Source organism: Hypanus sabinus, chromosome 6, assembly GCF_030144855.1.
Source record: "Hypanus sabinus isolate sHypSab1 chromosome 6, sHypSab1.hap1, whole genome shotgun sequence".
Lineage (NCBI taxonomy): Eukaryota > Metazoa > Chordata > Chondrichthyes > Myliobatiformes > Dasyatidae > Hypanus > Hypanus sabinus.
In genome coordinates this window covers 27,305,231-27,322,481 of record NC_082711.1, presented here as the reverse complement: position 1 = coordinate 27,322,481, position 17,251 = coordinate 27,305,231, and the positions used below count along the sequence as shown (strand labels likewise).

Sequence of the window (17,251 nt, the reverse complement as noted above, 5' to 3'; positions counted from 1 at the left end):
ATTAAACCTGATTCTGATTCTACTTATCACTTTTAATCTGTTTTCTAGTTTTGGTCGCCTTTCTCTGGGAACAAGAATGTTCATTCACCCTATGATTTTGTACACCTTTATCAGGTTACAGCTCAGTCTCCTACACACCATGGTTTTTTAAAAAAAAAGTCCAGGCCTGCCCAACCTCTCCCTGAAACTTAGCCCCTTGAGAACCTGGTAACATTATTATATATCTTTATACTGTTTCTAACTTAATGATGTCTTTGCTATATCTAAATACCTGAAACTGTGTATAGTACTCTACATGTGGCCTCACTGATATTGTGTACCACTACCACATAAGGCTCTAACTCCTATACTCTGTGCCATCTCTGGTGGCTGCCTTCACTGCCCTGTCTTCCAACATCATGATTTCAGGGAACTATGTACTTGCATTCCCAGGCATCCCTCAAGGTTGGGTAGTTGGACTCTCACCTGTGAAGATGGTTATTGACTAGAGTACTTGAATGGTGTCTTTGTCTTGCTGCCTTCGTGTCTGACATTTTTGTTTTCTGAAGAGTTGTAAATAGAATTAAATATTGGCCATGTCCTAAGAAAAACAGATGACCTGGAACTTCAAAGAAAATATGAAATGTAGTTTGTTTTGTAACAAACATATTTGGACTGCGTATACAATATTGATAGTTTGTGAACTTTCTACTGATAACTTATTTTTGTGCTTGTTATAAAAAGATGCACTGATAAATGTTTAACTGTGGGTGGCTTCATGGGCTGTGCACGTCCTCCACGTATAGATACATGAAAAGACATTGTGATGCTTTTAGCAGGCTTGTTGAACTTTCGATGATTCTTGTATATTTCATCCACTGGGTTAAGGCCAAGATGCTGTATGCACCAAGTAACTGGTGTATTGATGCAAAGTGACTGTTTACTATTTAAAGTAAAATAACAGCAAAGATCCAACGAATGATGACAATAAAACATCAGTTTTCTTCTGATAAAAACTTAGAGCTTATTGAACAAATGAAGATCAACTGATTTTCATGCCTTGAAAATATAAAAAGAAATTGTACTTTCATAGTGGATATTTGATGTTTTAGTCTTTATTTGGATTTTAAAAAAAACTTTACCTAAATAAAAATTTAAAGATGTTTATGTACTTGAAGGCAAAAGAAGTACCATTTCTTATAATGAATAATATATCATTTTTGGCAATATATCCATTTTTAGAGACAACTTCCAGTATTTCTTGGTTTGACTGAGCACAAGTCTCACCTATTAACTTATTTGTCACCACAATCATTTTGCATGGGTTATGTAGCCATGTGCCATTTTGCCCTACCAGTCATACAAATATTTTGTGTTTAACTTGTCTCTCTTGTCACCTTGATTTTTCATCTCCATCAGTATTTATCCCCTCATTTATTTGGATTCCCAAGAAAAATACCTATATTGTTTGCCTGAATCACACCCTGATACTGAACTGCACATTCTCACTAGTGTGAGTAAACTAAAGAAGTTTCTTCTGAATTCCTTATTTGTTTTTTGTTAGTTTTCATTAATGGTATGAGTGCCATAAATTGTATACAAAACACTTGGTAACCTTGTGAGGAATGAAGGCCTCAGAGAGATTTTAGTCATAGTCATGAACTACAAAAATGAATGAGCCCTTTGGGTCACCATGCCAACCAAGGCTATCCATTCCAATCCCATTTACCAGTAATTGGCCTTCTATAACTTGGTCATTCATCTCCTCATCTACATCTTAAATGTTTTTTCTTTTTGACTCCCTTTAATTTTATTACTGTAGAGAACAGGTATTTTTGATATTGAGTAATGATGATGTGTACATATGGGGTTTAAGTCCGAGAGGGAAAAGGAAGCGAGATTATGAATAGAAGCAAAATGTAATGAAGACTTGTGAAAACAGTGTGAAAAGCCAGTGTCTTCAGAATTGTTTTCAACACAGCCTAGGAATCCTTGGCAAGACCAGTATATATTCCTTATCCACAGTGGCTTGGTGTATATAGATTATTTTATAGGACTTTAAGAGACAATTACAGTATATTGAAATCATGCATGGATAAGGACAATAATTTTTTTCCCTGAAGAGCTTCAGTGAATTAGATAAGTATCTGAAGAGTGGTACCTGCTCAAAAGAGAGGATAAATGTATTCATCAGAGAGATGTACAGTGTATACCATGACACTGAATTGTATAATAAGATGATCCTTTTCCTACTTGAAACTTAAAACAGGAACTTAAATTTCTGCTTGACAAGATGTAATAAGCTCTGGTGACTTGTTCTTCCATTTGATTTGATAACTTGACATATTTTTAAAGACCATTTTTGATAATTTCAATGTATGTTGAATAGGTGGAACAATTAAATGATTTATCCTGTATAATAGGCATCTCTAATTATAAGAGTGGTTTGCCCCCCTGCTTATAGCTATTAGTTCTCCAAGTTCAAGAAGCACAGGGTGTGGTGGGCACAAATGCTTACTTGATCAAAGACATTTAATTTTCATTACCTATTCAATGAAGATGAAAGGTTGTTGTATTTGATGCCACTTACAGTGTTAGGAGTGAACTAATTGGTGTCGCTCTCCCAGTTGCCTGGGGGTGTTAGCAGTCAAGCCACTTGGATGTTTTTCTTTGAGCAACTGAATCTTTGTCTCAGAGCTGGGAAGATAACAAAATTAATCTGTTAAGTGATTTTAAATGATCTGTATAGTTGAATTGATCTGTATAGTTGATTCAATTGTGAGCCCACATTAAATATCTTAACAAGCCCAAGCAAGTAAATTTGATCATTTTGTTAGCAAACTATATTACTAATTGCTGAGCTTATATGTATTTGAGGGAAAAATAATTTTTGTAGAATATTGTTAAACATATATCAAGAGGTGAGCTGATAGTTGTATAAGATGATGAGAGGCTTTGATCGTGTGGATAGTCAGGATAGGCTTTTTTCCAGGGCTGAAATGATTAACATGAGAGGACACAGTTTTAAGGTGCTTGGAAGTAGGTACAGAGGAGATATCAGGGGTATTTTTTTACGCAGAGAGTGGTGAGTGCGCGGAATGAGCTGCTGGCAATGGTGATGGAAGCGGATACAATTAGGTCTTTCAAGAGACTCCTGGATAAGGCACATGAAGCTTAGAAAAATAGAGGGCTATGGGTAACCCTAGGTAATTTCTAAAGTATGTACATCTTAGACACAGCATTGTGGGCCAAAGGGCCTGTATTGTGTTGCAGGTTTTTCTATGTTTCTATATTGAGTCAAGAAGTTGTGAATATTAAGAAAGATTGAAAATTTCTTTAGTCCTTGCACAAGTATTTTGTGAACCCCTTTTCTAAATGACCTTATTAACTTTTGAAGCTGACCATAAAATGAAAAGTTCACCGTGCTTAACAATTTTTGTTAGTTTTGGATTGTTTTGAGAAGATCATTTAATTTTGGGGGGAAATTTGAGAGTGCCACAAGTCTTCCTTTACGTTTCATATAGAATAATTAATATACAATATTTTTGTGCAGTTATGTTGAAAGTTAATAGTAGCTGGGATGTGGACCACAGATTACAATGGGAAATAGAAAAGATGTGTCTAAAGGGCAATATTATGATAGTCATGGGAGACTGTAATATGCACGTTGATTGGGAAAATCAAGTTGGTAATCAGTCTTGAGAGTGAGCTTGTTGAATGCCAATGAGATGGCTTTTTAGAGCATTTTGTTATTGAGCCTCCAAGGGGATCAGCTATACTGGATTGGGTGTTATGTAATGAATTGTAAGTGATTAAGGAGCTGAAGGTAAAAGCTTAGGAGATGGTGATCACAATAAGATTGAATTCAAGTTGAAGTTTGATAGGGAGAAAGTAAAGTCTGACATAGCAGTGTTTCAGGGGAGTAAAGGGAACTATAGTGGGTTGAGAGAGGATTTGGCCAAAGTAAATTGGAAGGAGATGCTGTCAGGGATGTTGGTAGAACAGCAATGTAGAAAGTTTCTGGGGAAAATGAGGAATGTGTAGGGTAGATGTATTCCAAAAACTGTGAAATACTCTAATGGCAAAATAGTACAACCGTGGCCTACAAGGGATGTCAAAGCTAATGTAAAAGCAAAAGAGTGGGCATACAACAAAGCATTTGGGATCCTTTAAGAGCCTCTTTGATAGGTACATGGAGCTTAGGAAAATAGAGGGCTATGCGCGAGGGAAATTCTAGGCAGTCTCCAGAGTAGGTTAATGGTCGGCACAACATTGTGAGCCAAAAGACCTGTAATGTGTTATAAATTTATATGTCCTATGTTGTATATTCAAACATTAGCAGGAAGTTGGAGGATTTGGAAGCTTTTAAAACCATACAGAAAGCAACTAAAATAATCATTAGAAGGGAAAAGATGAGTTATGAAAGCAAGTTAGCAAACTATATCAAAGTGGATGGTAAAAGCTTTTCAAGTGTGGAAAAAAAACAAGAGAGATGAGTATGGATATAGGACTGCTAGAAAATGAGGTTGGAGAAATAATAACGGAGGTCAAGGAGATGACAGGTATACTAAGTGAGTATTTTGTGGAGTGTGAAGGAAGAGAGGTGAGTGCAGTAACTATAGGTCCACAATCCTTTTCCTGAAATCCTTGCGGCCAGTTGCATTTTGGAATTCAGAATTTTTCAGATTTCCGAATCCCTCCTTATTGGTTCCGGGACTCCCTGAGGATACCAAAAAACAAGCATACTCAAGTCCCTTATTTAACCTGTCTCAGTGTGGGTGGACTTTAGGACCCGGTGGTGCTCCAGACCTATGCACATCCTTTAAATCATCTCTAGATTACTTATAATACCTAATACAATGTAAATGCTATGTAAGTAGTTGTTATACTGTATTGTTTAGGGAATAATGACAAGAAAAAAAAATTGTTTCCAACAAAAACATTCAATAAAACATAAAAATATACAGTTTTAGACAAACTGAATCAAACATTGTAAATGACTTATTGGAATAAATGTAGAACATTACTGTCACTATAAAACTTCAGTAACTTGTCTTTCTGTTTCTTTAAATCATATACAGTGATAGTTCCGACAACGTATTCTTCAGTAAGACACCTCATAGACACACCACGATCAATATTTTGCAATAACTTCACTTTCTGTGTTATTGATAATGATAGATGCTTCCTTCTCTTCTTCTCATTGTTACCCATAGGAGTGCCTGCAGCTCTTTTTGACATTTTCACTGTGAAATTAAACACAAAGTCAACAGTGAACACAAAATACCAGCGAACAGCAAATGCACGTGTAACCAGTGCGAGCGCTGAGCCACAACTAATGTCTGGCGGCCTCTGCTAGTGTTGCCACATCACGCCTGAGTGATGTCAGCTGTTGGCGAAAAAAACTTCTGTTTTTGGAGCTTTTTGGATTTCAGAATTTCAGATAAGGGATTGTGGACCTGTATTACAGGGGAGAAGATGCTCAAAAAGCTGAAAGGCTTAAGGGTACATAAGTCACCCAGACCAGATGGAACTGTACCCTAGGATTCTGAAAGATGTAATAGTAGAGTCTGTGGAGGCATTAGTAATGATCTTTCGAAATTATTGGACTTGGGCATGGTGCCAGAGGACTGAAAAATTGCAAATGTCACTCCACTCTTTAAGAAAGGAAGAAGGCAGTAGAAAGGAGATTATAGACCAGTTAGCCTGACCTCAGTGGTTGGGAAGATATTGGAGTTAGTTGTTAAGGCTGAGGTTATGAAGTACCTGATGACAAAGGACAAAATAGGACAAAGTCAGCATGGATTTTTTTAAGAGAAAATCTTGCCAAACGACCCAGTTGGAATTCTTTGAGGGGATTACAAGTATGATAGATAAAGGGGATGTAGTAGATGTTGTATATTTGGATTTTCAGAAGGCCTTTGACAAGGTGCCACACATGAAGCTACTTACTAAGTTAAGAGCTCATAGTATTGCAAGAAAGTTACTGTCATGGTTAGAGCATTGGCTCATTGGTAGGAGGCAGCAAGTGGGAATAAAAGGATCCTTTTCTGGTTGGCTGTCAGTGTGTAATGGTATTCCACGGAAAGTCATATAGGAATAACAAAACAAGAAGGAAAATCTGAAAATATTTTGAACAACTGAGAGAAGCTTCAATCAGCAAATGAGTGAATGAGTGAGGCCTCAATCATGGTGTTGCATCCTAGCTGTCTACTTATACAGCCTGGGCAGTACAATATGATGAGTAAGCTGTTACCCATGTAGCAAGCTCCTCCTCTCCATGCATCTGACGAACCCAAAGGAATGGCAGAGACCAATGCAGTGTTGCAGGAGTTGCCAGTCAGCATTGAACTGAATGTAGGACTGCCTTTGGTACTTCAGCTCCAGATTTTTCCGGTGGGTTTACTCCCAAAGCTTTCCCTATGAATGGGTATAGCCGCAAAGCATCAGAGGTTTGAGATCAGAATTTACCTTCTAGATGAGCTTCCAACCGTGACTTTGGGCATTCAGCATGTACAGTGATGATAACTGAGAGGGGATTTGTGCTCTTTAAGAAAAGATGCATGTATAGAGCCATCAGTGGTATATCTTGGGCCATGCCTGGTCAGGGAAAAGGCAAGGTATTGTGGGAAAAATGTGTCAAGGAAAATTGAAAAAAGAATAATGCTGTTGAAATGCTGAGAGTTTGAGAGGTGCTGCATTTCAGAGACACCAGTGTCACCACGTACACCAGTATGTTAATTGTTCAATGCAGATAGAGCAAGCAGATTGGTCTTTTTACCCAAAGGGGTTGAGAGTTATGATAGTGGGAGTGCATTTATGATCTTAAAAAAAAGCTGGGCCTCAAAGTGGAAAGACGCTTCTTTGAAGCACACTGAGCTTGTAGGGAATTTAATTGGGTAGATGGTTGATGGTTTCCCTGGCTGGGTTGTCCAGACCTGTGGGTTGCAGCCTCAAGGTGTTGGTGATTGAGGACAGCTGAGGAAAGATTTCTTTATTCAGAAGGTTGTGAATCTTTGGAATTCTTTATCAAGAGGCTCAATCACTGAGTGCCTTCAAGAAAAAGGTAAATAGATATTAGGAAAGTGGAGAAAATCAAGGGAGTTAATTTCAGTATTAAGGCATTTAGCATACTTGCCTTCATCAGCTGAGGCAATGAGTTGTGGTTGTTATAGAAGATTGTATTGTTCTGAATTGAGCAATTAACTATTAATCATTACTTTCTGATATGCTTAACCCGTCCTCTCTTCCAGTCAGAAATATGCCCTGTTTTGTTTTAAAGGTGTAGATCTATAAAATTCATGTGTGCAATTTTGCTATACTATTTTGACCTCTGTAAAATGTGTAGTCCATAACAAAGGTAAAAATTGTTGTAATTTATCCTTTATATTTCTGACTATTGCAGTATTGTTGATGAAATATAATATAATAGTTTATTATCTTCTGTAATAATAATAGTAGAAATATTATGTTCTTCAGTAAATTATGGTATCTGATGCCAAGATGAGGTGCCTTATAAAGTGACTGCTATTATTGCAATTGCAGAGTGTTGCTAATTCAGTATGTTTGGTCTCTGGCCATTTGCATTGAACTGAACTTGCCTTAGTGGATTTGGAGGAGCTATATACCATAGTTCTATACATCTTTTATGGACCTTGGCATCACTGGCAAGGCCACTATTGCCCATTTCAAATTGCTTTTCAGAAGGTGATAGTGCTGTGCCACCTTTAAACACTACTCCTCCTGATGCCTCCCTTGCACTTGGAATTTCACAACATAAGAAGTTGCGGAGTTTCCATATCTGACACACGTGAAAGCCAAGGTTACCTCGAGCTGTATTTCTTACATACTAATTAATGGTGTTCTACCTTGGTTATTGATTCAAATGCAATTCTCTTGGTCCCCTCAGCTTAGCCTTCAAATTCACAGTTAACTTCCAACAATTTATGTTGCCCTGTAGCACATTGGAGTGAATCATACAGAATAGTTTTGTCAAGGTAGATTGATGAACTCAGTGCATTATGTGTGCCCAATCGTAAATTTAGGTGGTGCATAGTTTTTCAGTGCCTCCAACTAAAGTATAAGCAGTAGCATTTTATGTTGCTAGCAATGGTAAAGTGTTGTTTGTCTATGCAATGGGCACTCCTGGCTGTAGATTCTATATGGGTTGTCAAATGGCATGTTATCATTGAGAAAAGGGAATACAGTATATTGATTAAGAAGTCTCATGACTAAGACTACTTGAGGCCCCATATCCAGAATATGTGAGGTGCAAAATATATTTGTAGTTCAAAAGACTGCAGTCTCTAATGTATTTGGTACTCCCTAGGCCAATAATACTTGAAGGCTTTGCTTTCCAACGGCTTCATCCTCTTGCTCCTCATGTTAGTGTTCCTCTTAATGGATTTTATTTAGGTCTTGCTCTTTCTCTGGTGGTTTTATTTTTTTATAAATGTACACATTCATTAATTCAGCTGATCTTTAGTTGTCACAGGAAAAAGTCTTTGCTTTTCAGAAGCCAAGTAAGAAAAACTATGCTGGTGTACACACCCTTTAGAAATTTTTGACTACAATGCCCACAAATGTTCTTATCTTGGCGGTGCACAGGGGTTTATGCTGTACACATTTATTGTTTTTTGCATGGTAACAGCAATCATCTCTAGGCAATTGAATGAAAAGTTGGTGGTTTTGTTGTTACATTCTTTTGTAATTTAATTTTATAATATCCCCATCTGAGCCACATTATAGATAGATGGTGATGAGTTGAGAATAAAAGGATTAATATGAAAATGTTTTTTCCCCCTAAATTTAAAGAGTTGTAAAATGAACATTGACATAATTATAACGGGGCAAGCTTGAGTTTCAGCAAGCTAATCAAATAGGAGCCATCTTACTATTTCCTTATTGCTAAGAAATCATTGCTAAGACATTCTGCAAGTTTCCTTTATGCAAGTTCAAAGTAAATTTATTAGCAAATACATAACCCAGTAACATACAACCCAGTAAAACAGTAAACCCAAGAAACATAATAGAATCCGTGAAATATTGCACCCAACAGGATGGACAAACAACCAATGTGCAAAAGACAACAAACTGTGCAAATAAATAAATAGGCAATAAATATTGAGAACATGAGATGACGAGTCCTTGAAAGTGAGTCCAAAGGTTGTGGGAACAGTTTAGTGATAGGCAAGTGAAGTTGTGTGAAGTTATTCCCTTTAGTTCAAGATCCTGACAGTTGAGGGTAATAACTGTTCCTGAATCAGGTGGTGTGGGTCCTTAGTAGGCTCTGGTACCAGGTTACTGATGGCAGCAGCGAGAAAAGAACATGGCCTGGGTGGTGAGTGTCATTGATGATGGATGCTGCTTTTCTGTGACCACATTCTGTGTAGATGTGTTCAGTGGTGGGGAGGGCTTAACCTGTGATGAACTTGGCCTATCCACTACTTTTAGTAGGATTTTCCATTCAAGGGCATTTGTGTTTTTATACCAGGTCATAATGCAATCAGTCAATATACCCTCCACCATTTGTCTACAGAAGTTTGTCAAAATTTTAGACGTCATGTAGGATCTTCACATACTCCTAAGGAAGTAGAGGTGCTGTCGTGCTTTCATTGTAATTGCACATATATGCTGGCCCCAGGACAGATCCTTTGAAAAGACAGCACTGAGGAATTTAAAGTTGCTGGTTCTTTCCACTTCCGATCCTCTGACAAGGACTGGCTGATGGACCTCCAGTTTTCTGCTCCTGAAGTCAATAATCAGCTCCTTGGTCCTGCTGACATTGAGTTCGAGGTTGTTGTGGCACCACTCAGCCAGATTTTCAGTCTCTCTCCTATGTGCTGATTTGTCACCAACCTTGATTTGACTAATGACTGTGGTGTCATCAGCTCACTTGAATATAACATTGGAGCTGTGCTTAACCTCACTGTCATAAGTATAAAGCGAATAGGGTTTAAGTGTAAAGTATAAACCTGTGTGCTTAACTCCCTGCTCTACTCACTTTATACTGATGACTGTGAGGCTAAGTACAGTTCCAATGCCGTATTTTAGTTTGCTCATAACACCACTGTTGTTGGACGAATCGAAAGTGGTAATGAGTATTGGTCACTGTGGAGAATTCAATCCTTTAAAGCTACAGTATGAAGATTTGAATTATTGGGAAATGGTGCTATACAAGAGGCTGTTACCAAATGGGTGTCATGTGAGCTTGTAACCAGATGACCAGCAAATCCTTCTCATAATGTCCCTAATAATGTAGGCGTGATTGGATGTTCTATGTAGATCTAGGAAGCTTAAGTACATTGCAGTATTTTGAGAAAAGTGTAAATTGTTATTACAAATAAGCATATCATTAACTTGCCTAGCTTGATGTGTCATAAGAATTTTTGCATTTGAAGGACAGTTGGATTTTGAAGTAATTCAGATGACCAAGCTTGCAACAGAGGTAACCTATAGATAATTAACAGGAATTTTGGTTTAGCACTGATTTATTTCACTTTAATAGATATTACCTTCTGATATTTAACAGTATATTGGTAATATACTAGATATTACCTTCTGATATTTCTGAATATTAGCAATGAATGAAAAGAGGCTGAATACTGTATGTGAATCTGTCATATTTTTAGATGTTAGAATTATGTAAATGTTGGCTTTAAAGAAGTGACTCATGATTGTTACTAGAAATTAATACGACTTTTTTTTCCTTCCTCAGGTGCTTATATGACATCCTACTTAAAATACAATTCTGAGGACCTTGAACAGGAATTAGATGCTGTAAGAAACAAGAAGTCAAAGCTTGGTATATTTCATGTTTATTTTACTGCTATTACAGAACAGTAGAGATGATGGACAGATTGGCAAAAAATAAAAATTGGATAGAAGAGGATAAGTTGGGTTTTAGTGTGGAAAGCGGTCCTGTGTCCCACAGTGTTCATTGAGGAGCAGCCACTCATTTACCTGATTCTTTCCATCATTTCATTCTCTCCATCTTCCATTCAAAACTCCACCGATTCTACGTTTCAGGTGGCCGGCTGATTAACCTACCAGTCTTTGCATCTTCATGATGTGGGAGAAAACTGACACAAGTTACAGGGAGAATATTCAAACCACACCCTCCCTAGATCAACTCTTCTTGGTCTTAACCCAAAAATTTTGACTATTCTTTCCCTTTTATAGATGTTCCCTGATCTGCTGAATTCCTACATTGTTTTTGTGAGTCGCTTCAGATTCCAACATCTGCTGTCTGCTCAGCCTCCACTCACTAGCACTTGGTTTGTAGCCTACAATTCTAGTAGTATTCTAGGAGGTGTGTGTTTTATGATAAACTCTCTGTGGTGTTTTGATGAGGTGGTTTTGTCGAACTCATGTTTCCCAGACCATGAGTACCTAATGAATAAATGCTTTTCATTCTGCTTACCAAGAGACGACTTCTCTGTGATCCTGAGCACAGTTTGTATACCTCCAGTGGCCAACTATAATCAAGTGCTTGAGATACTGCATGAGGCTATCTCCAAACAAGAAACAGTCTATGTGAACGCATTTCATATCATAGTCAGAGATTTCAGTCAGGCTTGCTTGAAGAAATCCCTGCTTTTTTAAATTTCCTCTTACTGTACCTAGTGTAGTAAATGGCTGGATGTTGGAATCCTGGGAGACCCAGGGTATCCCAGGCAACTGTGTCCGTGTGAAGCGCATCAAGCTACAGCTCTTTGAAGACTGTGCTAGGGATCTGGAGCAGCAGCTAGATGACCTTTGGCTCATATGGGAGAGGAGATAGTCGATCAGAGTTATAGTGAAGTAGTTCACCCCTACATTGCAGTTAGTGTAGAGCAGCCTGTGGCCATTTCCCTCAAAAATAAGTATACCATTTTGGAAACTCTTGTGGGGAGATGACCTCCCAGGGGAATGAATGGGTCCATCGTGCAGAAGGGAAAGAGGGAGAAGTGGGGAGAGCTAATAATAGGGGACCTGAACCTGAGGAGGACCAATATTCTTGCGGGCAGGTCCTTAGAGCTGTTGGGGATGGTTTAAACTATTTTGGCATGGGGGTGAGAACTGGAAAGAAAGGACTCGGGATAGGATGGATGGTAAAAAAAAATCAGAGATTGCATGCAGTCAGATGGTCAGGAAGGGCAGACAAATGATAGGACAAAATTACAGCCAGCAGGGTGAATATCAGTGCATTGGGCTGCAGAATCAAAAAGGGTAGCAAATATAGTATTCAAAATGTTATATATTACTGCACGGAGTGTTAGAAATAAGGTGGATGATCTTGTTGCACAATTACAAAATGTCAGGTATGATGTTGCGGCCATTCCTGAATTGTGGCTGAGGGATGGTTGTAGTTGTGAGCTGAATGTCCAAGGACACATAATATTGGAGGGATAGGAGGTAGGCAGAGAGGGTGGTATGGCTCTGCTGGTAAAGAATGGTATCAAAACATCAAAAATATGTGACATAGGATTAGAAGGTGTTGAATCCCTGTGGGTTGAGTTAAGAAACTGCAAGGGTAGAAGGATGTTGATGGCAGTTATATACAGGCTTCCAAATAGTAACTGGAATGTGGACTACAGATTACAACAGGAAATAGAAAAGGCGTGTTAAAAGGGCAATGTTATGATAGTCATGGGAGATTTCAATATGCAGGGGAGATATCAACATGCAGGTCGATTGGTAAAACCAGGTTAGTAATGGATCTCAAGAGAGTGTTTGTTGAATGCCTACAAGATGGCTTTTTAGAGCAGTTTGTCACTGAGCCTACTAGTAGATCAGCTATACTGGATTATGCAGTGAACTGGAGGTAAAGAGGGAGCTTAATAACCCTTAGGAGACAGTGATCACAATATGATTGAGTTCAACTTGAAATTTGATAAGGAGAAAGTAAAGTCTGATGTACCAGTACTTCAGTGGAGTAAAGGAAATTGCAGTGGTATGAGAGAGGAATTGGCCAAAGTAAATTGGAAGGAGATGCTGGCAGGAATGATGGCAGAGGAGCAATGGTGAGAGTTTCTGGGAAAAATGAGGAAAGTGTAGGATAGATGTATTCCAAAAACGAAGAAGTACTCTAATGGCAAAAAAGTACAACTGGCTGAAATGGAAAGTCAAAGCCAATGTAAAAGCAAAAGCAAACATTAGCAGGAAGTTAGAGGATTGGGAAGCTTTTAAAAACGTACAGAGAGCAATTAGGAGAATCATTAGGAGGGAAAAGACAAAATTTGAAAGCATGCTGGCTAACAATATTACAGTGGATAGTAAAAGCTTTTTACTAGGTAAAAAGTAGGTAAAAAATAAAAGAGAGATGAGTGTGGATATAGGACTACTAGAAAATGAGGCCAGAGAAATAATAATGGGGGACAAGGAGATGCAGATGAACTACATGAGTATTTTACTTCAGTCTTCACTGTGGAAGACACGAGCAGTGTGGCAGATAGTGAAGGGTGTGAGGGAAGAGAAGTGAATACAGTTACTTTTACAAGGGAGAAGGTGCTCAAAAAAACTGTAAGACCTCAGGGTACACAAGTCACCCAGACCAGAAGAACTGCACCCTAGGATTCTGAAAGAGATAGCAGTAGAGATTGTGGAGGTATTAGTAATGATTTTCAAAAATCATTGGACTTGGGCATGGTGCCAGAGGACTGGAAAATTACAAGTGTCACTCCACTCTTTATGAAAGGAGGAAGGCAGTAGAAAGGAAATTATAGACCAGTTAGCCTAACTTCAGTGGTTGGGAAGATGTTGGAGTCAGTTGTTAAGGACGAGGTTATGGAATACTTGGTGACTCAGGTCAAGATAGGATGAAGTCAGCATGGCTTCCTTTAGAGAAAATCTTGCCTGATGAACCTGTTGGAATTTTTTGAGGAGATTTCAAGAAAGATAGATAAAGGGGATGGAGTGGATGTTGTATCTTTGGACTTTCAGTAGACTTTTGACAAGGCGCCACTCACGAGGCTACTTACCAAGTTAAAAGCCCATGGTATTGCAGGTAAGTTAGAGCATTGGCTGATTGGTAGGAGGCAGCGAATAGGAGCAGAAGGATCCTTTTCTGGTTGGCTGCCAGTGACTAGTGGTGTTCTACAGAGGTCGGTGTTGGGACAGCTTTTTATGCTGTGTATCAATGATTCAGATGATGGAATAGATGGCTTTGTTCTCAAGTTTGCAGATGATATGACGATTAGTGAAGAGACAGGTAATGTTGAGGAAACGGGTATAACATTAGGAGAATGGGCAAGAAAGTGGCAAATGAAATACAATGTTGGAAAATGCATGGTCTTACACTTTGGCAGTAACAATAAATGTGTAGACTATTTTCTAAGTGTGGAGAAAATCCAAAAATCTGAGATGCAAAGGGACTTGGGAGTCCTTTTGCAGAACACACTAATGGTTAACTTTTAGGTAGAGTCAGTAGTGATTAAGGCAAATGCAATGTTAGCTTTCATTTTGAGAGGTCTAGAATATAAGAGCTGGGATGTAATGTTGAGGCTTTATAAGGCACTAGTGAGGCCTCACCTTGAACATTGTGAACAGTTTTGGGTACCTCATCTAAGAAAAGACATGTTGGCATTGGAGATGGTTCAGAGGAGGTTCACAAGGATAATTCTGGAAATGAAAGGGTTAACATACGAGGAACGTTTGATGGCTCTGGGTCTGTACTTGCTGAAATTTAGAAGGATGGTGGGGGAACCTCATTGACTTGACTTGAAATATTTTGAATTTTAAAAGACCTAGACAGTGTAGATGTGGAAAGGATGTTTCCTCATGGTGGGGGGAATTCAGGATAAGTGGGCACAGCCTCAGGACAGAGAGGGTCCATTTAAGACAGAGCTGTGGAGAAATTTATTTAGCCAGAGGGTGGTGAATTTGTGGAATTTGTTACCACATGCAACTATGGAGAACAGGTTATTGGGTGTATGTAAGCCAGAGCTTACAGGTTGTACCGTAAAGTGCCCTGCAATAGGTTGTAGACTGGACACGACATTATTACTGCATTACACTGCATTACCATGCTGCCCTGCAATAGGTTGTAGACTGGACACGACATCAAACTTTATGGGGAGAAAACCAGGGAGTGGTTTTGAGGAGAGGAATGAAAAGATCAGCCGTGATTGAATGGCAGAGCAGACTTGATGGACCAAATGGCCTAATCCTGCTCCTATGTCTTATGATCTTGTGGTCAATTACACGTAGCACCAGAGGTTCCAATGCACTAGACCACGTTCATACTGAAATAAGGAGTGCCTTCCGTTCCATGCCCACACTGCATTTCGGGAAATCTGATCACTTGACTGTCCTCCTATCTGCATACAGGTAGAGGCCAAAGAGCAAGCCTCCTGAGATTAGGACAACAAAGATGTGGTCACGGGAGGAAGAGGAGTGGATACAAGATTGCTTTGAGTTGGTGGACTGGGCTGTGCTTAAGGGCTCATCAGTGGATCTGAATGAATACACCATTGCTGTTATAGACTTTATAAAAACAGTTGTACATGGATGTGTCCCCACAAATTCATTTGGAGTCCTTCCCCAACCAGAAACCTTGGATGAACTATGAGATCTGCAATCTCACCATTCATGTCTGGTGATCAAGAAATTTACAAGAGGTCCAGGTACATAAGATCACAAGAAACAGGAGCAGGGCTAGTCCATTCTGCCTGTCGAGCCTGCTCTGTCATTCAATAAGATCATGGACTCGTCTCTACCTACCTGCCTTTTCCCTATAGCCCTTAACTCTCCTACTATGCAAAAATCTATCCAACCTTGTCTTAAATATATTTACTGAGGTAGCCGCCACTGCTTCATTGGACAGAGAATTCCATAGATTCACCACTCTTTGGGGAAAGCAGTTCCTCCTCATCTCCTTCCTAAATTTATTCCCCCGATTCTTGAGGCTATGTCCCCTCGTGCGATCTACGGAAAGCTATCTCGTGGACGAAGTGGCAATTCCAAACTAAACTTGTATCAGCAAAGGATGCTTGACCGTTGTAGCAGAGCTTGAATGGTATCACCTCTTATAAAGTAAAATCAAGTGACATAGGTGACAACAGGGCTTCACTTCCAGCTCATCTTAATGTATTGCATGCTTATTTTGACTGTCAAAAGATGGAGGAATTATGATGAACTGCCACAGCCCCTGATGACCCTGTGATTTCAGTCTCTGAGGCTGATATATAAGCATCATTCAGGAGGATGAACCGGAAAGCAACAGGCCCAGACAGGATACCAGGCTGAGAACTAAAGACCTGTGCTGATCAACTAACTGGAGTGGTCACTGAGATCTTTAACCCCGACATTGGAAGTCTGAGATGCCTACTCGCTTCAAGCTGTTTTTAATTATACTGGTGCCTGTGAAGAACGTGGTAATGTGCCTCAGTGATTATCATCCAGTAGCACCTGCATCCACAGTGATGAAGTACTTTGAGAGTTTGGTAGTGATGCCTGAGAACCAACTTGGATCCTCTCCAATTGCTTATTGGCACAATAGGTCTGCAGCAGATGCCATCTGATTGGGTCTTCACTCAATGCTGGAACATCTGTATAGTAAAGGTGTATACATCAAGATGGTCTTTATTGACTACCACTCAGCATTCAATTTTATCATCCCCTCAAAACTAATCAATAAGCTTCAAGACCTTGCCCTCAATACCTCCTTGTGCAATTGGATCCTGTATTTCCTCATTTGCAGACCCGTGTGAGTTTGGATTGGCAACAACGTCTCCTCCATTATCTCCCTCAGCAACAGGTGTACCACAAGACTGTGTGCTTAGCTCCCTGCTCTACTCGCTTTACATTTAATGACTTTGTGGCTAAGCATGGCTCCAATACCATACCAAAGTTTGCTGACGACACCACTATTGTAGGCCGAATCAACCATGGTGACAAATCAGCATATAGGAAGAAAATTGAAAATCTGGCTGAGAGGTGCCTTAGCAACCTCTTACTCAATGTCAGCAAGAATAAGGAGCTGATAAATGACTTCAACAGGAGGAAATTGGAGGTCCATGAGCCAATCCTCATTGGGGAATTAGAGATGGAGAGGGTCAGCAACTTTCAATTCCTCGGTGTCATCATTTCAGAGCACTTGTCCTGGGCCCGGCATGTAAGTGCAATTATGAAGAAATCACAGCAGCAGCTCTACTTCCTTTGGAATTTGTGAAGATTTTCATATAATTTAAAACTTTGCAAACTTCTGTAGGTATGTGGTGGAGACTATATTGACTGCATCACAGCCTGGTATGGAAACACCAATGCCCTTGAACGAAAAATCCTACAAAAT

General features: G+C 39.3%; 1 protein-coding gene across 4 annotated transcripts in view; it reads left to right on the top strand.

Moving 5' to 3' along the window:
* The window catches only part of lmbr1 (limb development membrane protein 1), a 211,461-nt gene that overhangs the window by 113,162 nt on the left and 81,048 nt on the right, over positions 1-17,251 (top strand). For 3 of the 4 annotated variants that reach the window (XM_059971871.1, XM_059971870.1, XM_059971873.1), the window contains one exon: positions 10,697-10,783. In XM_059971871.1, the coding sequence (XP_059827854.1) occupies positions 10,697-10,783 (87 nt within the window). Of the gene's footprint in view, positions 1-10,696; positions 10,784-11,160; positions 12,753-17,251 lie in introns of those variants that run through there. The other variant, XM_059971872.1, reaches the window with a different exon arrangement.